Raw genomic sequence first — 23,267 nt, forward strand, 5'->3', positions numbered from 1 at the left:
TTCACACACCTCCTCCGCTTTGTCAAGTGCTGGGTTTTGTTACCCAATAGGATTCCACTAAGCTTTCAGTTTTGTTCTCTTATCCACCAGCTGGCTTCTAGGGTTAGAAGATGCTCTCCCCACCCTGTTCCCAGAATGTGCTGAGCCTGGGGAAATTTGAGGGCAAGGCCAGCTTTACAGCTAATTGGCCTACAAGAATTGTTCTCTGGATGGCCATGAAATACCGTACTGTCTGTTGCTCAGGAATGTTGTATATTATATTACACTAAGTATAAAATAAAATATAAATTTGGTCAGTTTTAACTGGTGTGTGAGTCCTGCATTTTATTTTGTGGGGCGGGGGGGGGAGAATAGAATGGAGTTATTTGCATGTAGTACACTATATTTAGAAGTAAGTTCTGGTTCAAAAGGTTTGAGAACCACTGGTCTACAAAGACCCATACACACAGTTTATTCACTTTGATTAAATGGGTCTTTTAAATATTTCCTTTCTCTGCATTACCAAAACAGCAGCTGCCAAGGCCTCTTTATTATGCATGTATCTATTAAAGACACATTTAAAAGCCTCACACAGCAGTCTCTGCAGATTTGATAAAAGGTAACTGAACACCACAAAAGTCCATGGAAAGTCCAAGTGGTCAGCAAGTGTGGAGAATCTTTGATTAAAATGAACATCATCCCAAGTGGATGGGTGTGTGCAATTAAAATAATGGAGGAATTGTGGTTCAGATATATCTTGTGCTTCATCTGCTTAGCAATTTGTGATTCCTGAACACCTCTCTGCTTGTTTGCCGGGGGAAGGTGGACATTGATCAACAAGAAGCTTGAAAGAGCATCTTCAAACCTACAGGAGGACATGATCCACTGAAGGGTGTGGCAGGTGTACTGAAAGGACGCTGCTCGGTGCACACATGCACATTGAATAGAGCATCAGTCTTTTCTCGTTTTAATGTTTATTTCCAGTTTCAATTTTTCTACAAGAAAAAACAATAAAAAAATAGAAAACTCTAGAAGTTGTCAAGTTCCCTGCTGTGCCAGATTACTACAGAAACAAAGCTCTGCTGCTGGGGCACTACAGAGACAAGATACTGGCAACCAGGTCACTTGCCAAGCACATGAGTTTGTGGCCCCACTTGCTCTGTAGATGGACTGCCTCACACGTAGGTGCTCAGAAGGATTAAGTCTCCTCAGGCCAAGAGTGGCTGCTGCACCCTATGGCCCACTCTGCCTCTGTGGCATTTCAGGGTCAACCACATTCCTAGGGGTACAGCTCCTCCACCCTTAATACCAACAGAGAAAGGAGAAATTGGGCAGGTACAGCTTTTCCCACCATAGTGGCACCATGGAAGGGAAAGTGGCACCTGCAGTAATCCTCCCTTTTACAAAACGGGTCAGCTTATAGGAGTCCTGGCCCACAGGAGGCCTCTCAAACCTGCCCTGGTGCCAAGAATTTAGATTGTGAAAGGGCCAGACTCTCTAGACAGTGGTGCCCCAAAAGCAGCAGCATCAAGCCCAGATCTAAGGAGCAAGTGAGCAAGGGGCTGGAATCTCATGTACTCCAGCTGCCTTACCTCAAAACCCTGTTGATTTAAAAAGACTGCTACAGTATCACTGCCTTTCACCGGCCCGGCACCCCAGCCATATCACAGCCTCTACCTTAACTTTTTCAATGATTACTTTTTCCTCTCAGGGCTCCTATGCCTTTAACAGCTTCAGTGACAGAGAGGACATGCACCTCTTAAATGCCCGTCTGTCTCGTTGCTGTTAAAAGGCAGAGAGACTGACTTCAGGAAAAGTTTGACAACCTCACTACCTCCGGCCCCAACACCTCACAGATGGGTATGTAACCCTGTCACTTGCGGGGCAGGGTCTTTCTATTTGCCTCCCTGGTCTTGGCACATCTATACTACAAATGTAAACAGGTTTGAAACTGGTTTAACTGTCTAATGAATGTAGGAAGTTGCCTTATATGGAATCAGACCACTGGTCTATCTAGGTCAGTTTGGTCTGCTTTGACAGGCAGCGTCTCTCCAAAAACGCAAGCCTCTTTTAACTGGAGAGGCCAAGGATTGCTGGAACCTGGGGCCTTCTGCATGCAAAGCTCTAAGCTACGAAGCCCCTCTTCAACTCCTCCCTCTAGAAGTCTGAGAATTGTAGTTCTGTATGACTGCTGAGAACAGAACTACAGTTCCCAGAGTCCTTTGGGTCAGGAGTTGCCATGACAGTTAAACAGGTTTGAAACTGGTTTAAAAATGCAGAGTAGATATCCTCAAGCCTGCACTGGCTCCAACTGCAACTCCATTAGGCCTTGGCCTGCTTTAGATGCCTCCTGGTGAGCTGCCCTCTTTGGGACCAGGGGGCCAGGCAAATCCTCCTCGGGGATTGGCTCCTCAGAGTCTTGAGAGAGGTCATCCCAATCCTGCTTAGCTCCAGGAGAAAGACTGGTGACCACCACTGCTTCATCAGAGGACTGCTTCCTTCGAGGCACCTCAGGCCTGGGAGGCTCATCTTGGTCTTCCAAATGCCAGAACTTCTGGAGTTTGGTCGTCTCCCCCTTTGGACTTAGGGACTTGGTTTCTTTCAGCTGGGGACTCTGGGGCTCAGGTATCTCTGGCTCCTCCTCCTGCACCACCACACGGGGCTTAGGGGCAGTGTGAGAGCAGCGGCGGGTTCGGGACTTTCGACTATGGTGCACCTGAAGGTGTAATTCCATGAGCTCGGGAGCTGAGGTGGCAAAGGGACAGAACTGGCAGCGGTGGAGGGCCCCTCCAGCCAGGGCTGGGCGCAGCGACAGGTCCAAGGGCTGGAAGTCGGCCTTCCCGTTAAGCAGAGGTTTGCGACGGGACTGACGAGATCGAGTGGAACCCAAGCCCCCCAGGGGTAGGAAGGGCCCATGGCTCTTGGCAAGCTGCGTTTGGGGAAAGGCAGAGACTGCAGTGGGAGCGAGGGGTATGTGGCACCGTTCCAGTGTCCCTGTGGCAGCAGCGGCAGCTGCTGCAGCAGCGCTCTTTTGCTCCCTGTGATGGCGCTGCAGGTGATATTTGAGAGAGCCAGACTGAGTTCCAGCGTAGTCACAGTGAGGGCATTTGTACGGGCGCTCGCCTGCATGGAGAAATGGGAGAAAGGGATTAGCAAGGAAGCCATCTTTCTTGGGAAACCATCTACTTCCGTCAGCCCAAGAATCAACTACAGGTTTAGATGCCATCCAGGCCACAATGTCTCTGAGTGGCCTCTGGTGATTCACCATCACTCAGCCTCCTCAATATTTGTTTATATATTTATACCCAACCTTTATCCCTGATGGAAATCCAAAGGAGCTTAGGACATCCTTCTCCTCTGTTTTGTCCTCTCAACAACAATCCTCATGTGCCCACTGTTCAGGTAAAGATCCTTAAATCACACATTCTCCTCCCTAATTGGCAAGTTTTCCAAGCCAGCTAGGGCTGTGGACCTGAGAAGAGGTTTTCCCTGACACTGAACTCAATGGCCCAAAACTGATAGTTTCAGGACACTTGCCCATAACCAAAATTAAGAGTACATTTGAGAGGGAGCACCTGTGGTAACAAGTGAGCTTTCAAGGCAGAGTGGGGATTTGAACCTGGGTCTCCCACATCCTACTTTATCCACTACGTCATGCTGGTTTTCACATGAGAAAACTGCTGGGGGGGGGGGGGAGGCAGAAGCCCTTCCTCTCACCCCCCGCAACATTTCAAGTCTGTCCAGGTTCTTTTTTTCTTTAGCTCTCCACAGCTTCTGTGTGGGTGTGTGGAGCATGTGAAAATACACGAAAAAGGTAACTTATAGTATGGTTCTAATGGTGCATTTGTAAGCAAAATTACACCCTTCAAAATGCATTCACTTTGATCGAGTTAGATGGTTAGTTTATGTTTTACTTTAAGTGGTATGTATTACTTTAAGTGGCATGATTTTAACAGTTTTTGATGTGTCACTGAAGGCTCAATTTGGTGGAGATGTATGCTAGACACAGTACCTTCACAACAATCCTGCAAAGTAGGTTAAGAGGGGAGACAATGAACTGGCTAAGACCATTCCAATGGGCTCAGCTCAGAGGTGAATGGGCTGTGAATAGGCTTGTAAGCCCCCAGCAGGAGACCCCCACTGGTTTCAGGGGCTCCTTTTTGCTGCAGACCAGCTGGCTGGTGGGGGAAACCCCTCCCCTAAAAAGGGGCATGGCTGCATGACATTTCCAATGTGATGACGTCACCCAGAAATGGCATAATTGCATTGGGGATGCTGCATGGGGAAGCTCTAGTTTTTGGATGAACTCTATGGTTTAACCCCAATTTAACCATAAAGTTTGCCCCAAAACCAGAGCATCCTCCATGCGACATCCCCAGCTTCCAAGTGATGTCATTGTGTTGGGAACATCACACAACATCCCCACCCACCCCTGGAGTGCCCCACAAATCACCCCACTGAATAGACAAGGGGACCAGGTTGTGAAGCAGTTGCCTCAAGCAACTGATTTGGGGTGCTTTGAAGCTCAGAAGAGAGATCTGATCCATCATGAGCATAATCCACTAGGAAGTTCTCTTGTGTAAGCCTTGCTGAACAGATGGAGAGTATGAGTCCATTTTAGAAATGCTTCTGCAGGAGACCTTACTGGTGACTCTATAAATCAAGAGCTCTTCAATCTCACCTCTGCATGAAGCAGATAACTCTCTCCCAGCCTTCTATAATACAAGCTCATAACGATGAGCTATACTAACCTACAGGTATGGTTGCCAACTTTCAGGTGGAACCTGGAGTTCTCTCAAAATTATAACTAATTTCCAGACTTGAGAGATCAGTTCCCCTAGAAGAAGGGGCAGATTTCTATAGCATCACATCCTTACTGAGTTCCCTCTCCTCCCAGGCACTGCCTTAAAATCTCCAGGAATTTCCCAAGCTGGCATTGGCAACCCTACATATAGGGTTTTTGTAAGAGTTATATCATGATTACCATCCAGTGTGGAAAAGTTGTCAGAGTAGAGAGTCCTCAAGTTTGTTGATCCTGCAATGCAGCTTTAGAATTTTAAGAAATGGCAGTGAGCAAATACAAAACGGCTGCCATGTGAGAGAGGCCCAGTCATAAAATGGCTGCCATCAGTCGGGCAATTACAAGTTGGGAAAATCCAAGTCTAGAATATGCCTACAATGTAGGCTTCTCTTTCCCAAAGGGTACTTCATGTTGACATAAAAGTAATGCCTCCTGGGCTCTTCTGAAGCATACCCTGCTCCAGTTAAGTGGAAAAGGGCAAATTGGTTCACAGATAGGCACCATGATGCCATAGTTACCAGACTGGAGATCAGTAGCTTAGAGTGTCTGGGGAGCCCAGGCTCAAATCTCTACTTCTGCCATGGAAGCTTCCTGGGTGAACTGAGTCCAGCCGCTGTCTCTCAATGCAACTTACCTCAAAGGGTTGTTGTGAAGGTAAAATGGAGAAGAGGAGAGCAAAGTGCATCACCCTGAACTCCCTGGACAAAGGGGGGGGGGCTTGCAACTTACTAAATAAATAGTATGTGTGAAACTGTTTATATGTCAAAACACTACAAATTTATTCCTATGCTGCCTTTCACCCCAATGGGGACCCAAAGTGACTGACATCATTCTCCTCTATTTTATTTTACCCTTACAATGGGTAAAATTTTATAGCAGGAACTCCTTAGGCCACCCCCCCCCCCCCAATGTAGTCAGTCGTTCAAGAGCTTACAATAGGTCCTGTAATAAGAGCCTTGTAAGCTCTTGGAGGATTCCTTACATAACAGTGTGTGGTCTGATATGCAAAGCAGTTCCTGCTACAAAAAAAGCCCTGAGAGTGTGTGATTGGCTCAAAGTCTCCCAGCAAGCCTGTACTGGTAATACTTGGATTTTTATTCCAGACACTGAAATGATATAGGCAAGTCCTGGCTGGGCCCCTTTTCCCTTAAAGCAGGGGTCCCCAATCCCCAGTCCGTGGACCAGTCCCGGTCCATGGCCTGTTAGCAATCGGGCTGCGCAGCCTCGCTGCCCCGCCCCCCACGGCGCCTCCCCCACTCCGTTTTCACAGTTTTAAGGCCTAGGAAGGGGCAGTGAAGCGTCTCCTGGGCTCTTTAAAGGCTGACCCCCCCCCCCGCTGATTGGCGGGGAAAACCACTGCAGCAGCAGTGAGCAACCCGCTGAAAAAGTGGCACTTCCCTTGCCTCCTCCCCACTTCCTTCCTATGTCCAGGAAGGAAGTGGAGAGGAGGCAAGGGCGCCGCTGCTGTGGTTTTTCCTGCCGATCAGCTGGTTGGCGGGTGGGGGGGTCGGTCTTTAAAGAACCCGGGAGGCACTTCACCGCCTTCCCAGGCCTTAAAATTGTGAAAACAGAGGGGGAAGGAGGCGCCGCAGAGGGAGGCTGAATTCAGTGCCCCTACCCTGCCGGCCCTGGGGCTGCAGTGGGTGGGCCAGCCCAGGGGCTGGTCCCTGGTGCCAAAAAGGTTTGGGGCCACTGCTTTAAAGCATTAATTTTGTCACTACTGACTGCAAATGGGGATGCGGGCTGATATTGTGGATGCAGCGAACTCAGAAAAACAGTTTCATCTGGCTTTACTGCCCCTTTATGGAAATCGCTGCCCTGAGGTTGCTACTGAAAGCTCTTACCTGTGTGAACACGGAGGTGCACCTTCAGATGGTGGGATGATCGGAAGGACTTCCCACAGAATGGACAATCTTTCCCAGAGCCCCGACGGGATCCATCAAGGCGTGGCTGCCCCTGCGCATCTGAGAAACAGATACAGGGAAAGGGAATTTTAGGAAGAGGGGATTCTAAGATTTCTTGACTCTGGCTGCTCTGTTCCCCATGTTTCTTGCTCAGGGCTTTCTTATTTCCAAGTCCCTAGGCAGGAGCGTGCAACCCACTATTGAAGAACTAAAAGAGGCCCTGCAAAAACTCTTTTGGTTTCAAACCCATTACAAGAATCCTGCACAGAACCTGTCAAATGGCAGAGTTTCGTTCTATTTCTTCCCACTGTCTTCCTCCCAAGTGTCAGTTTAGTTAAGCAGATTTTTAAAAAGTCTTACACTGTAATGCTACGCAGAGATACTCCAGTCTGATTTTCAGTGGCTGGAACAGCTCTGAATAGGATCTCCTGAGATTCTGCTCCATACTATATACCTTTTAAATAGTTTTTTCCCCCTACCTGAAGGCAGAGAAAGTAAAGACTGATGGTTGCATTCAAAGTTGTAACAGCTGCAAGCCTAAAAGAACACGTTCTTGGGAGGAAGTCCCATGGAATAAAATGGCTTGTTTCTGAATAGACTTGCCTAAAATTGTTGCCAATGTTTCCTTTTCTTTCTCCCGAAGCTCTAAGCTTTGATTTAACCTACAGCCTTACTACTGAGCCACAGCATGTAGAAACAACCCTTGCAGGAAAAGAAGCATAACTGAAGGTGTCATGGGTATCAATTTGGGCCACGTTGTTAGCGTTGATGTCCCAGACAGCTTTAGATTTGCTGTAGGGGGAACAACATTCCATACATATATTTCCATAGGATGGAGAATGAGGGCCATGCATTTTTGGCATAGCAAACATGCTGCCTGAATGCACACTCCAGCAGACGCAGCTGACAAAAAGCCTGGTTTTAAAGGATTCTGCCCGTTGTAGCAAACTCCAACTCTTGCCACCACCCAAGGGTATATTTAAACGACACAATCACCAAGCAAAACTGACACAGGGTGGAAAAGCCTTGTGAAATTTTCAATATGTGTTCTCAAATTTTCAATATGTGTGCATCATGTGTTCTCAGGATCTTTAAAAAAGGTAAATATTCTGTCATATTTGAGAATACAGACTAGTCTGTAATGCAGACTTAAACCAGCTTAGCAGTTATTCTCCCTGGAAACTGATTTTTTTTTTAAAAAAAATTGGGGTGGCAGAGAATGCTTACCACTCTCACTAAATTATAATGTCTCAGATTTTCTGGGGGAAGACTGAAACTAAATAAAACATGTTTGCAGTGTAAACATGCTCTTTAAAAGCAATTACAAACCTGCATAATTTGGCATTCTATATAACGCAACTTCTTGTTACACTGAATATGGAATGCGTATGTATGTTTGCATTCAATTTTGCCTGCTCTTATGACACTAGCAATCATTTACTCAAACGTTGATATACCAAAAAAAACCCACACAGCAATGGGAAAAAAACAACTGCTGCTACAAAGAGGGTTTTTTTTTCTTTTTCAAATATCAAAAGCAAGCTTCTGAGTCACACAGATCTCTTCCTCTGGCTTAGATTGTCCATTTACATATAGCCACAGCTGCTTAGCTGCCTGCAGCCCATTAATCATCTTCATGCTGGTATAAGTCAGTACATGGGATATGAAACTTTCCTCTGGGTTAGTAAACTGGGGGACAAACAGGAAAATCAAAACTGCATTAAGGCCAGGAGTGAAATTCTAACAGGACCTCCTTTGCATATTAGGCCACACACCCCTGATGTAGCCAGTCCTCCAAGAGCTTACAAAAAAGAGCCTTGTAAGCTGTTGGAGGATTGGCTACATTAGGGGTGTGTGGCCTAATATGCAAAAGAGCTCCTGCAAGAATTCCAGCCCTGATTGAGGCAAATATTTACCCAAACGTTTGAGAACATTCAGCAGCATGACTTAAGCTGAACATCTGAAAACATCTGACTGCACACAGATGAGAAGTAATATTCCCTCACTGGAGAAGAAAGCCCCGATTTGCATAGCGCAGATCATGCCAAGCTGTGCCTGTTCAGAGGTGTTGGGAGGCTTGTGTTGACAGGAAGCAATGCCATAATCAGTCTCTGCAGCCTAGTGAGAGGCTTGACGGGAAGACTCCTCCACCGCAGCTGCCAACGCCTGCTGGTTGTGACTGGCACCAACATAGGTCCTAACCTGCTCCTTCCTTGGAAGGTGTCCAGAAGCAGCAACCAGGTATCACTACGCAGGTTGCTGCTAAAGCCACGACATTAGTGAAGTTATTTTATTAAGTGTTTTCACAGGACATGCATTCAAGTAAATGGCTCCCAAGGGTGGTTTTGGCCCAGATATTAAAATATGTATTCCTGGCTCCAGATTTATTCCTGGTTGCTACTGTCAGCTATTCATATTAAAGGATATGTGCAGGACTAGGAGGAAGAGAAGATTAGAAGATATTGCATTTATACCCCACCCTTCACTCTGAATCTCAGGATCTCAGAATGGCTTACAATCTGCTTTCCCTTCCTCCCCCACAACAGACATAGTGGTAGTTGAGGCTGAGAGAGCTCTCCCAGAAGCTGCCCTTTCAAGGACAACTCCTACAAGAGCTATGGCTGACCCAAGGCCATTCCAGCAGCTGCAAGTGGAGGAATGTAGAATCAAACCTGGTTCTCCCAGATAAGAGTCCACACACTTAACCACTACACCAAACGGGGAGGGGGAGGATGTTTAGATAAACATCAGCACACCAAGATAATACTGATGAAGGAGGGCAGATTGGAAAAGAGTTCTATGTGACTCAGAAACTTTTCTCCACAGTTTAAGACCCTAGCTAGTCTAGTAGGTACTGTCTCCTTTGTTCTACAGGACATGCATCCTCTGTTGTGGCCCCCAACAGAACTGTTTGGAAGGCCATTTTTAATAAAGGTAATAGGGCTATTGTGATAAGAGAAGGATTCAGGAAGGCACTTCAAGAGCTAGTCTGGTGTAGTGGTTAAGTGCACGGACTCTTATCTGGGAGAACCAGGTTTAATTCCCCACTCCTCCACTTGCAGCTACGAGAATGGCCTTGGGTCAGCCATAGCTTTCGCAGAGCTGTCCTTGAAAGGGCAGCTTCTGGGAGAGCTCTCTCAGCCCCTTCTACCTCACAGGGTGTCTGTTATGAGGGAGGAAGGTAAAGGAGATTGTAAACTGCTCTGACACTCTGAGTTTCATAGTGAAGAGCGGGGTATAAATCCAATATCATCTTCTTCAACGCTTTGTAAATGGAGCAGGACTGTGGGCTGTATCATTGTATATTACATATTATCTGTTTGCTGTACTGTTATCCTGCTCTCACTACTTTTGTAATTCCATTGTTTGACATACGCCTCATACTTTTTGCTTTAAATTCTGTAATCTTCATCCTATTGCCTTACTTATTAGATGGCTCATCCTGTTTGCTGTACTGACTTACACTGTGCACCCTGCCAGGCGTCTCAGTGAGAAAAGTAGACTATAAAAATAAATAAAATAATCAGTAGAAATGTGGATCCCCACCCCCTCCCCTGTGCACATCCACAAAGTGGAGGCACCAGCTACAGGTTCAGCCAGAATGCTCATACTTGCCCTTTTCCCCGTGGGTCAGCAGGGTGGGGCTGGTGTTGTTGCTAGCAGAGGCTCTGACATTTGTGGGCAGCCAGTGTCCAGTGAGAAGGTGAGAACCCAGTGACTGTCCCTTGCTCCACTCCCTGTCTCGGGACAGGTGGCTTTGGCGGTGCAGCACCATCTGCTGGAATGTGCTGAAGCTCCGTGTGCAGTCCGGACAACGATGGGTGCCTCCGGGGTTCTCTCTCGCTAGCTTGGGCTCCCCCGCATAAGGGCGCTCCCTCCACTGTTGGCTGCTCTCCACTGCCCGGGCTGTGGCTTGCAGTCTCTCAGCGCAGCTGGCATCACCGTAGCCAAGGAAATTACCTGTGCTGGCCTTGTCTGTGGGCCGCGGGGACAGGAGCGAAGGGTAGAGGGCCTCGCATCCCACGAGTAAGCTCTGTGGGGACCGTCCCGTTCCGGGCCCCCTTTGTTCGCTCTGAAGGCCCAGCTTGCTGAGATGAACCTTCATGTGGTTTTTGAGGAACCAGGGCTCCTTGAAACCACGCCCGCAGACCTGGCACTTGTGGTCAAAGGAGTCTTTGTGCTTGCGCATGTGACCCTTGAGGAACCAGGACTGGGTGAAGGCTTGACCGCACACCTGGCAGCGGAACTCAGTCGGTGTGGCAGCTGGGGGAGCAGAAGGGGTAGAGGCAGGAGGAGTGGGTGGGACTGCAGGGACAGGGGCAGGAGGAGTGGGCGGCCTGTTGGCAGGGAGGCCATGAGCCTGCTGATTGTGCCACTGAAGATCGGCCTCCTGGGTGGCAGCAAAGGGGCACTGCCCACACTTGTATGGCTGGTGAAGGATGCGCAGATGGCGCTCTCGCTCACCCGCCGTGCGGAATTTTCCCTTGCAGAAAGGGCAGCGGAAGGCGGGCAGGGTTGGGCGTGGGGCAGTAGCCCCCCTCTCTTCCTTCTCCTCTTCTTCTTTGCCCCGTAGAAGTGCCCGCTCTTCCAACTCAAGCAGCAGGCGGCTCTGGTGGCCAAGGCGGGCGCGGGCCTCGGGGCAGTGAGAGCGCAGGTGGAGGCGCAGGCTGGCACGCTGCCCTGCCCGATGACCGCAGTAAGGGCAGGTGAGGGGGTAGGCCCCAGTGTGGATGCGCGTGTGCAGGGCCAGAATGCTGTTGAAACGGAAACGCTTGCCACAGATGGGGCATGGGTAAGGGCGGGCCTCGCCTCCTGACCCCCCTGGCCCATTAGAGTAGCGCTGCAGGTCCAGTTCCCCGTTGAAGGCCAGGGCGTCCGCTCCGTCGCCAGAAGATGAGGAGGAGGGGGAAGGAAGGGCCACACTACCTGGATTGGCAGAAGGCAACTGGTAATCTGCACCCTGGAGGAATAAGGAGAAAGAGAGAACTGAAACTTGGAGAGAAAGGGTAGGCAGGCACTGACTTTTTTTAAAAAAAAATCTCCACTTTGAAGACAGTTTGTTTCTGAAAGAAAGATAAATTTCTCCTTCCAACAGCAGGAGGCCAGGCCATAGGTCTTTTCACAGAGCCCTTTGCAAACCAGTGGCTGAAATGCAGTCTGCAGAAGAAAGGAAGGAAAGCGCTTCCATTCCCTCAATCAAAGCAGAGATCTGACACCTCCTCCTGATCAACCTACAAGCTAGCCATTGATACCAAGCCAAATAACATTCTTTCCTCTAGGAAGAGGAACAGCTCTGCTTGTAATGTGGGGAAGGTGTGAACAATCTGCCTTCCAGAATTGGGCAGTTGAACTTGTGCTATGGAAGGAAGGAAGGAAGGAAGGAAGGAAGGAAGGAAGGAAGGAAGGAAGGAAGGAAGGAAGGAAGGAAGGAAGGAAGGAAGGAAGGAAGGAAGGAAGGAAGGAAGGAAGGAAGGAAGAGAGGGAGGGCAGGAATTTGAAGAACGTATGTAGAGGAAAAGAAGGCTAGTTACAACCCTATGCACCAATAGTGGTAGTGGTGTTTTGGTTGCCACCAGATGTTACCTTGCTTACAGTGGCCCACTTGGCTTCTCAGAAAGCCTGTTCCTTCTTTATAGTGGCTCCCATCTTACGGAATGGGTTCCCCATGAGAGGGGGGAGCACCATCCTTATAGGTTTTTAACAGGCACTATAAAGCCACTTTATATATGAGGGCATTTTCCTAGCAACATGGGGAGTTAACTGAGTTTTATAGTGGTTTGTTGAATCTTGCAAATGTAAGTCACAAGGGAAGTCAGAGGATAAATATTTTAATATGTAAATAGACTTGGTTGGGGACACACAAGAGGGAAGGGCTACCAGACCCATAGTTGGAATAGAGGAGGAGAAGATATTTTGTGGCCAGCATGCAGGTCAAGGTTGGGGGTCAGTGTGAGGGAGAGTCCTGGGGCACACAAGCCCTCTCCTCCCTGTCTGTACTCAACCCTATTCCCCTGGCTTCAGCCACTCACCTCCATGGTGCTCCTGTTCACATGCTTCAGTCCTTGATTGCAGGAGGGGGAGCCACTGAGATGTCGCCTGGCATCTCACACCTGATAGGAATGGACATGGAAGCATGGGCTGCAGGAAGGGGGGAGAGAGGGTTCACAGATCAATGTGACACAAACTCATAGATCTTGTACCAAAAGGCCTCCACGGGGCTTCATTTGCACCCCTGCACAAGGAATGCTTCCAATGCTAAGACATACCTGTGGAATACATCAATTTGCACCCCTGCACAAGGAACGCTTCCAGTACTAAAACATAATCATGCAGTAAGGAAGGACAGAAGCTGCCTTTGAACATGCACAGAATGTATTTTCCTCACTACTAACAGTGGAGAGGGAGCCCCCAGGTTTCAGAGATTCAAGTGGAGACATTTCTGTTTCCATGGCATCTCCTCCCAGAAATGAAACACAGAATCCCCCAAAGTTTATGAAGTGGAAGCCAAACAGAACCTATGTCCAATTTGACTTGATAAAGCATTAGGACCCTTACTAAAGTGCAATTAAATCAGAAGTGCATAGAACCTGGCAAGAATCTTTCCCATAGCAGGTCTCAGACCTGAATCTCTGAAGCTGCTAAAACCTACAGTGCAGAGAAACCATGAGAACGATGTCACAGAAAGAGTTGCTAGGATGCAACCTGAAGATTTTTGCCTGTTTTTCTGCCTCTAAAGGGTGTGCAGTCACAGTTTGTCTTGGCCTGCTCTCCCTGGTCCTGTCACCTTCCCTTTCCTCCCACTTCCTGGAGCAATTAGGACTCTTTAAGTTGTACCCAGTTTCAAGAACGGAAGGTGGGGGGTAGGGAACGTGTGGGAGAAGCCTTTGGCAACTTGCTCATTCAGTGCTGAAGAGGGAGGCAGGAATGCGAGGTTGTGGCCCAGCAACCAAGCCACAGGGAAAGACAAACAAAACCCTCATAGGACCAAGGAGAAATATCCTTTCTGATCTCACCTACGGTTATCAATCGGGTTTTCAGTGCAAGAAAAAAAAGTCACCCCACAGAGACTTCCAATGGGAAAATATGCAAAGCGTGGACACTCTCATGGCATTCAGCATTAAACAGCAGCTGGTGTCCGTACTTGAAAGCTGGAAACTCAGATTCAAATCCCAGTTTGACTCAGCTGACCTAGGGCAAGGCATTGTTAGCCCAACCTACTTCACAGGGTTGCTGTGAAAATGGTGCTCAGAGATCACTGGAAGAAGGGTGGGGTATACTTGCAAGTCACCCAGTGTTTTCCAGAGCAGCGAAAGAATTGCACCAAAACAAGTGCTTGCATGCAAAACATCCCATTACTTTGCAGAGCTTAGGAGAATGCACACCCACAGCTCTGAATAACAGAAAACCTACACTTCCATAGAAGTCAATAAAAACAGAAATCACTCCACTCTGGAACTCAGGAAATGCGATATGAATGCATTAAATTAGCATCACGTGCTGTGGAAGGGCGTTCTTCCAGCCTCTGCCAGCACCCTTTTCAAATAGTGCTTATTCCTGTTTGACAGGGAGAAACCAGAATCTTGTCTGCATGAAAAAGAGTGATGGGGTGCCAGCAACACCTTACTCCTCAAATAGGCAGTAATTTATCTATGTGTATTTTTATTTATTTATTTATTTCATTTATATCCCGCCCTCCCCCACCACGGCAGGCTCAGGGCGGCTAACAACATACATGTGTAGCCATGGAATGTTCACAAACATTCTCGCTTCTGAGGGTGTCAGTGTCAGAATGGTGACAAACAGTGTAGCTTCTGTGTGAGAGATCAGGCTTCAAGGACATTTGGCAGCTTGTGGTGATCAGGAGGGGCTGCGAGCTGTTGGCAGGCAGGAGACAGAAGCAGAGGCACTGGGTGGCTGAGGGTGGACAAGGAAGCACAATTCTCAGGAAGGGTGGTGCAGGAGATGAAGACAAATGAGAGGAAGAGATATGGAGACAAGAAGCTAAGGCATGAGTGCACAGCCCACAGGCTGTTATGCATGTTATGCAGCCCACCCCAAAATAATTCTCACTGCATCCCTGCTCATAGATGTAGCAAGAAGTTTTCCTTCTTCTCTGGGTAGGGGTCAGAATGCCATCTCTCAACCCAGAGAGCCGCTGAATGGCAGAATTCTGCTGGCCATGATGGAGCCAGGTGATATCACTAGCCAGAGCCAGGTAACATCAAAAAGGCTGTCCACAGCTCCAGCCAGGTTCCACTATGGACCCCATAACTTTTCTGAGTTGCATATGTCTGTGCTAAGGGAAGGAATGATTACGGGAAGTTGTGGGGGAAGCAGGGGTCAGAGAACACACGAACAGGACTAGGACTGCCACCTTTTCTACAAAGTTAACACCTTCAATTTGACCTATTTTTAGGAAGACATGAAAAATTGCATTATTAATGCCTTTTGCTAGAGTCACTCCCCCACCCTTCCACCCTGAGTTTTAAACACTGATGGAGCAGAAGACAGATGCCAGTGTACTATATGTGGAAAGGTTATTGCCTCTGGGACACACGTGCCATGGGGATGGTAAGCAGGTGTGCCCTGGCCAACATGTTCACCCACATCTTTTCCCCACCCTTACCCCCCAGGCAAGGCTTCTGCCTTCGAAAGTTCCATTCAAGTGTTACCCAGCCTATGATTTTTTGGCAGAAAAGTCTGGATTCCTTCAAAACTTCCTGCTCTGACTCAAGCAAACCGGTGTACAAACAAAACAGCACAGCCCTCCTTTCTCATCTGTCTCCCCTCCATAGGAAACTCGGGAGGGGGGGACCAGAAATATTCCTTTGGAGATACATTTTTAAGGTAGGGAGACTCAGCCTCCTCCCTCCCCATTTTCTTATATCTATAGCAGGGGTGGCCTAACTGCGGCTCAGGAGCCACATGTGGCTCTTTTACACATGCTGTGTGGCTCTCAAAGACCCCAGCATGCCATCTCGGAGAAGGCACTTCTCTCTTTAAAATGCTTATCCAAGCCAAGCCAGCCAGCAGCTTGGAAAATGCATTTAAGGTTGCTTTCTTTCCACCTCTCCCTCCTTCCTCCATCTATTTGCCTGCCTGCCTGACTAGCTTTCTTCCTTGTGACTCTCAAGCATCTGGCGTTCATTCTATGTGGCTCTTATGTTAAGCAAGTCTGGCCATCCCCGATCTATAGCCTACATTGCTCTGACCTGGATAACCTAGGCTAGTCCAATTCATCAGATCTTGGAAGCTAAGCAGGATCAGCTCTGACTAGTATTTAGATGGGAGACCTCCAAGGAATAACAGGGTCATCATGATGCAGAGGCATGCAATGGCAAACCATCTCTAAACGTCTCTTGCCGTGAAAACTCCAAAGGAGTGCCATATGTAAGCTGTGACTTGACACCTCCTCCCACAAACAGAGTCCATAATATTGTATTTAAAATATTTAGGCTGCTTTCCCATCCATTCACGGTTCCCAAGGCAGTGCACATACAAACATGAAAACCTTGGAAAAATTAAAAACCTTTCAAATTACAAAATGATGCAATATAAACACATAACAAACAATACCAGAAAAAGGCAGGTAACTATTACTAGAAGTACGCCAAATGAAACAGAACCTCTTCACCCGCTGGTGAAAACACTGATAAGAGGGAGACAAACGAATCTCCCAGGGGAGGGAGTTCCAAAGTTTTGGTGCCACAACCAACAAAGCCACTCATCTAGTCCCAGGTGGCAGTGGTCATAGGGTTGGCCAACCTCCAGGTTGGGCCTGGGGATCTCCCACTATTATAATTGATCTCCAGGCAACAGAAATACATTCACCTGGGGAAAATGGCTGCTTTGGAGGGTGGGCTCTGTGGCATTCTACCCTGCTGATGTCCCTCCACTCCCCAAATCCCACCCTCGCCAGGTTCCATCCTCTCAAATTTCTAGATATTTCCCTACCCAGAGCTGGCAACCCTACCTGAGAAGCAGTTAAAGCAGAACCTCAGAGGATGTCTGGAGTGAGTAGGTAGGTTCATGTGGGAGAAGGCAGTCCTTAAGGTATGTTGGTCCTCCCAGGCCATACAGGCCTGCCCTCTCTCTTCAGGTTGTGGCATCAGGTGAGGCCATTCGTGAGGGCTTCTGTACATGAGAGTGAAAGGTAGCATGGTGTGGAAAGCCAATGTGATATAGTGGTAAGAGGACCAAACTAGGGCTTGGCAGGCCTGTGTTCCAGTCTCCACTCAGTCATCAAACTCCTGGGATGACTTTCAGCCAGTAAATCTCCCTCAGCCTAACCTACCTCACAGTATGTGAATATAAAATGGGAGGAAGTGGAGGGACTATGTGTGCTGTCCTGAGCTCATCAGAACAAGGATGGGATAAAAATGTGACAGAAAGCAGTGTGCACAACCAAGAGGAATAAACTGTTTTTCTCTCCCCAGTTACTGCTTCCTCCTTGGGAGCTGCTACCACCAAGTCCTGACCTCAGTGGTCTCTCAGATCTGAATCTGACATTCTCACCATTACACCACTGGAAACAGACTGGCTAGCAAAATATGCTAGTGTCCTGGAATTTTAAGTATTCCATCTAGCTGTGTGCGTAGGTGTACATTTGGGGATGTTCAGTTATTCATACTGTTCACATATTGGCTGTTAAACACAGTAACTGCCTACAGCAAAGGAAACAGGTTGAGTTACTGACGCTCATTCCTTCAGTGTGGAAGAGCCCCTAAACTGGTTTTCAATCAGGCTTTTAACAGACTTGGACAAAAATGTTGTATCCTTTTAACAGAGGCTTACCGTATTTTTTAAAAACCCTAGAGAGATTTGGAACCAAGAAGGAGACTCGGCAGCATCTACACTGTGGATGGAAACTGAATATAACAGTCATTCCCACTTCCCAAGGGACTGTGCCTCTGTGTGTGGCTGTCACAAGCGCAGAATACTTACTATCACAGGGGTTTTTAAAAGCAGGAACACAGTTCCGGCTGGCTTGGCATTGGGGATGTGGCCTAATATGCAAATGAGTTAATGCTGGGCTTTTTCTACAAAAAAAGCCCTGCTTACTATTCTCACCAAACTACAATTCCCAGGATTCTTTGGGAAGTCATAATACAATTAAATTTACTATAATGCAGATATGTTCTTGGGGTCCAGTTAGGTTTTAAGCTGGGGTTTAGGACCAGCTTGAATATATGTAGGGAGCCTGGGGGTTGGTAGCAGTTTTGATGTCCTATGGCAGATTTGTGGAAGTTGTTACATGGTGACTAGCTGTGCAGTAGCCTTTTTTATTTCTCAAAAACACTCGCTTGCAATGGCATGGTGAAATTACCACCAAACAACCAGGCTTAACTAGTCATCTGAACCCATTTTTTCTGGGCTTACCTTTTTGTGCACCTGTGGGTATTAAATAAAGGAGTGGGAGACAACATTCACACTTGTGTTCTTTGGAAGGCCCACCAGCCAACTGAAAAATGGCAATGTGACCCTTGAGCTAAACAAAGGTTTTCCACTTCAGCATTTACTTCACTATGCAGCATAATAACCATTAGGGACAGATGACAGATTCAATTGGTTGTCACTAAAGGACCAAAACAATTGCAACCTTGGAACCTGGGTTAATTAATCTGCTACAATGGCAACCCCTGCTTCCCACCTCACAACTACAAATGGGAATCAGAATGGACCATACCAACAATAAAAATGAGAAATCACTCTTGAACCATTCATTAACCCCTCTGATTTACAAGCTCAACAGGTTGGCTAGGGAGCATTGAGGCTAGAGTTATCTAAATCTGAAACTGGGGGTTTTGAGTGAGTGCCTGAAATGGCTATATGACATTTCATTCTCAACAAATATTTCATTAGGAAATAAACTCAGTTTCAGGCATGGTCTTTACTCTGGGGTGCGCAGAAGCTGGTGAAAAAGGGAATGTGAAAATAAAGAGGGCTCTCTGAGATTGAGCCATTTGACTGTGACAATGGAAGAGACAGATGGTTGTTAAAGCAGCAGATATTCACCACAGACCTGGGGCATAGGTGAATCAGAATTCTGAAGTCTGGCTCTTGCCAGTAAATGCTGAAGTTAGAATATGCAGAAGAAAGGTGAGAGAACCTCAGAGAAGTGTCTGTCCAGTGCTGACATTCACACTGATAAGACAATACCTTTAAAGTATTGAAAATTCCTGCACACAACACAGTCCACTAGATTCCAAGTAACAGATATTCTCATATTAAGAAAAAGAAGAACATAAGAACATATGAGAAGCCATATTGGATCAGGCCAGTGGCCCATCCAGTCCAACTGTGATATAGTGGCCATTCAAGCTATTCAGGGCTGGACTTCTCTGAAGAGTGGGTTCCAGAACACTACCTCTTGAGACTGGGGGGTTACATAGCTGCATAGGAAAATAATTATCTGTGCACAGAGAGCTACTTTAAGCCAGAACTCATCATCCTGACTTCCAGTTATCTATGTGCTATTAGTTTTTTTCATCTACAGAAACATTCAGTCAAACCAACCACACCAGTTGCCTCAAACGATATGAGCTTGGAACAGTTCTACCTTCTTTTTTTGCATGAACTAACACAGAGCTGACACCTCAGTTACAAAATATTTTCCTCAGGAGTCTTGTGCACATGAATAGAACTTTTACCATAACTCTACAGGTATCTTTATTACTTCTAATTATGGTCATTTCCAGAGCCAAAGACCCAGAGCACTGTGTAAAACAAAAATAAGGCACAACCTCTGTCCTCAGGTTTTATGATATATGCAGAGACACAAGTAAAGGTAGTGGAATGAAAACATTCATCTGAAGTATTAGCCAGGAAACAGCACATGTTAAAGAGATGGGTAAATATGATATGGAGAAGTGAAAGAAAAGCCTTGTTATAGCAAACCGAAAGGGAATGGCATAGTTTATCCTTGGGTTTACTGAGGAAAAGGGTACCAGGAGGAGTGCATGAAGGGATGCTGGAATTGAGAAGACAAGTGAGAGCAAACTGATAAGGACATTTAAAAAGTAACAGGAAATGCTAGCAAGAAAATGAACTGAGAAGGGGAACTAAATGTAAAAATTATGCCAAATTCATTAAAGCAGAAGCAAGAATGCCAAGTAATTAATGAAGTAATCAACCAACAAGAATAAGCTTTTAATTACTAAAACAACCTGTGATGCAGGTTGTCAATATTCCCATTTTACAGATGAGAAACTGAGGGTTTTACACACACACACACAAATGCACATATGTATCTTTCACTGGTTTTTCATTCTTTGTTACATGGATAACTATTCTGCTCCCAAGAAAGCATTATAGGAAACAGAGTACACTCAAGACCTGTTCAGGCATATCAGCATTACACACATATACAGCCATTTTAAATCCATTGAAACTGCCACAGTTTCGCCCACAGAATCATGGGGATTGTAGGTTAACAAAGATGCTGGGCACTCCATTAAAAGTTCTCTAACAATCCTTAGAGAACTGCAGTTCCCATGTTTCCCTGCTGATTGTGGCTTTTAGCAGTTTGTGATATATGCTCAGTTAATAACAATTCCCAAGCTCAGTTGAATCTCTGATCTGTTTATCCAAATAAGGAACAAATCTGGAACTGATGTAGCCCAAAGAAATTCAAACACCTTTCACTCTTGACTCTATGTTCTTATCAGATATGTGATCATATTTAAATTAAAGCAGGATTGTGGTCACTGCTTGGTGGTGTTCAGAGTATCACAGAGAAACAGCTAACTTTGAATGCCTTCTGAAAATAAGCAGAAGTGTGAGGCTCAAATTCCCTGGAATTTTTTGACCATAGACATCGGCTGTCATCTCAAGTTATAACTACCTTAGGATAACATCAGAATCTTAATTTTGTAAACAACCGCAAATATGTTTCAGATAAGATAAGATAAAGCAGCAACTTTGTAAGATGGACAGAACCTATTCTCCAGCAGTTACATTTCTAAAGAAGAGTTCAGAGCAACTTGACAGCCTGCCATGTTGAAAAGCTGTGCAACTTGAAACTGCACCAAATGGCAGAACAGATATTTCATTATTCTGAAACATTTTATGAGTCTGTCCAAAAGAGGGGGCTAGTGACATCAACAGGATGGTAGGCCTCAAGCCTGCTTGGAAGTCACGGATCTCTCATCTGGAAAACTGTATTCCATAATTCTAAATATGTCATGGGGAGGGGGGAAGCAGCCATTTGTCAGTTGCAAGGGATGCTCTCTGCACAACCCCTGAGACACTTTTTTCATTTGTTCACATGTATAGACTGCACCCTGATGCATTTCCACACAGGTCCTGAGAGGAAGCCCTTAGGGAAAGCACAGTCCTGAGCCCCTAACTGCAGATTATCCTACGGCTTAAAATGGTGGCCTTGCTTGCAGGAAAAGTTATTACTGCCCTGCTCATCGCCTAAAGCAGCCATCAGACTTTGTTTGCCTGCAGCAGTGCAAGGCCACAATGGCATTCACAGGCCTGCATAAAGGATAGCTGATTCATTTTGGCACACTGCCATGTTGGGCTAATGGCAGTACTCAGATGACTGTTTAAAAAAAAAAAACAGACACCACAACACGAAATCTTCTCGGTCTGTTCTGTTCTACTGGGGCAGATTACGCTGTCCTACTTGTGTGTGTACACTGAGGGTGAGGGTCAGGGGGGGTTACACTTTCTGAACTGCAAAGGATAAGCGTATTTGTGGCAGTGGGGTGTCCGATCAATCCTGCTTCCAAACATACAAGATGGCTGTGTCTGAGGGGAAGACACCTTAAAGAAAAGGGGGCGGCCACTCTAGGGTGTTCCCCCCCTCCTCCTAAAGATAGGGAGGGTGGCCATGAGGCCTTCCTGCTGAGTCCCGCCAACTTCCAGGCCAGAGAACAGAAGGGGAAGGAGGGGGGACATATCCATGGGAACACATCAGTCCCTTCACTTGCACCTCGGCCTGCGAGAGAGACAGACAAGAGAGCGACTGTCCCAGCAAGACACAAAGCTGATCCCCCCCTTCCCTTCCCACCCCACAGACCTGAACAAAGGGAGCAGCTGCCTCAGCAAATGCTCCAATGCACATTCCAGTGGGGGGGGGGAGTGATGAGTAAAGAGGACTGGTTTCAGTGACTACTGAAGCCCCAAGTCTCTGTCCCAAAGCATTTCGAAGTCACAACTTAGTATTAGTATTGGGTCATCACATATGAGATTTCCCCTCTTTTTCTCTCCCTCCTTTGCTATTCAGGGACACTTAAAGGGGTTCAAAAACGAAGGTCGGCTATGCAAAGAATGGCATCTTGGGGGTGCCCCGGGGTGGCGGTGGAGGGAGCGCATGGTCCTCTGGCCCTCACGTCTGCAGCCCCGATCCTGACCCCTTCGTCGTCCCCCCGCACCCTCCCCTCTGGCTTCAACACACCTGCCGTAGGTACTCCCCCCCCCCAAACTCCGTGAGCGCCTTGCCTTCACCCCAAATGGCCCCGAGGCGAGCGCCGCTCCGAGTCTCGATGGAACATCCTCCCCCCCCCCAAAAAAAAAACCCCTCTTCACAACTTAAGATATATTTCCCCCACAAGCTCGGCCTCAGTCACGTGCTTTGGGGGCGATGCAGAGGTGGGGTGGGAGCGAGACGGAGGAAATCGTCCGGGTCATTCGGGGATAACGAAACCTGAGGCCGAGGCCGGGCAATTTCCGTGCGCCAAGGCGCTGCACTCACAGCTTGGCCCGGTACAGCCCCAAGGCCGGATGCCCCCCTCCCGTCCCCGAGATGAAGCTCGCTGTCTCGGCTTCCCTTCTCTTCCACCCCCCCAGCCATGCACCTGCTCTGGGCTTTGGGGGGGGGGGGAGAAGACTAGTGGTCGGGGCGGGTTTCTGGGTAGGGGGGCGCACGGTGGGCGGGCGGACGGCGCGGCGCAGCGCAGCTACTCACCAGGGCGCACGGCGAGGCGGCGCGGAGGAGGGGGGCGCTCCGGGGACCCGCCGCGTCGTCGGGGCTGGGCCGGGGCGAGCAGCCTCCCCGCCAATGGGGCTCCCCCCTCTCCTCCTCGCCTTCCCTCTCTCTCACTCTCTCTCTCTTCCTCCCTCCCTCCCTCTCTCTCGCTCCCTTCCTCCCTCCCTTCCATTGTACAGAGCCGCAGGCAGCGGCAGCGATTTGCATTTCTGAGCCTTGCGCGGCGAGGGATTGCCCGGCTCCATTGTGCGCTTTCGCTCGCCCGGGCGCGGAGGGGGCAGCCCTGCCCCGGGGGAGGGAGGGGGCACTGGACGCGGGGGGGGGGCAGGATGAGACGCTCGTCTGGCACAGCCTACTTTGTTAGGTCGTGGAGGGCAAAAGAAGAGTGGGGAGGTGGGGAAAAGCGCGAGTAGGGATTGCCTTATCGGCCATGGTGGCTCGGAAGAGGCAAAGTGGAGGGGGATCCAACTTATTTGGATTCGGTCATGGGAGCGAGAAAAGAGTATTCGAGTAGGGGTTGCAGAGGGACGCTAGATAAGGAACGGCTGGCACAGCAGTGTTTGATAAGGAGCCCTGCCATGGCATTGAATTTGCTCCCCTGGCACAGCCAAGCAAACAACCTTGTTGTAGTGGAAGATTAGGGGGC

General features: G+C 47.9%; 1 protein-coding gene across 1 annotated transcript; it reads right to left on the reverse strand.

Annotated features, from left to right (window-relative positions):
• Positions 1 to 936: 936 nt before the first annotated feature.
• ZNF219 (zinc finger protein 219) lies at positions 937 to 22,863 on the reverse strand. The gene is made up of 5 exons (XM_060254549.1): positions 22,601 to 22,863; positions 12,714 to 12,822; positions 10,300 to 11,644; positions 6,625 to 6,744; positions 937 to 3,102 (listed from the first exon to the last, which is right to left on the reverse strand). The coding sequence occupies exons 2-5, from the start codon at positions 12,717 to 12,719 to the stop codon at positions 2,270 to 2,272; spliced, it is 2,304 nt and encodes a 767-aa protein (XP_060110532.1). The 5' UTR covers positions 12,720 to 12,822; positions 22,601 to 22,863; the 3' UTR covers positions 937 to 2,269.
• Between the last annotated feature and the right edge of the window lie 404 nt (positions 22,864 to 23,267).

This window comes from Heteronotia binoei, chromosome 15, assembly GCF_032191835.1.
Source record: "Heteronotia binoei isolate CCM8104 ecotype False Entrance Well chromosome 15, APGP_CSIRO_Hbin_v1, whole genome shotgun sequence".
Classification (NCBI taxonomy): Eukaryota; Metazoa; Chordata; class Lepidosauria; order Squamata; family Gekkonidae; genus Heteronotia; species Heteronotia binoei.

Bases quoted from the DNA above. Each gene is read 5' to 3' on its own strand.
- ZNF219 (XM_060254549.1), bottom strand. The intron at 6,745-10,299 runs GCAAGTATGAGC...TCTGTTTCTCAG, and splicing joins GCTGACCCACGGGGAAAAGG to ATGCGCAGGGGCAGCCACGC. The intron at 3,103-6,624 runs GTAAGAGCTTTC...TTCTCCATGCAG, and splicing joins GCACCTCCGTGTTCACACAG to GCGAGCGCCCGTACAAATGC.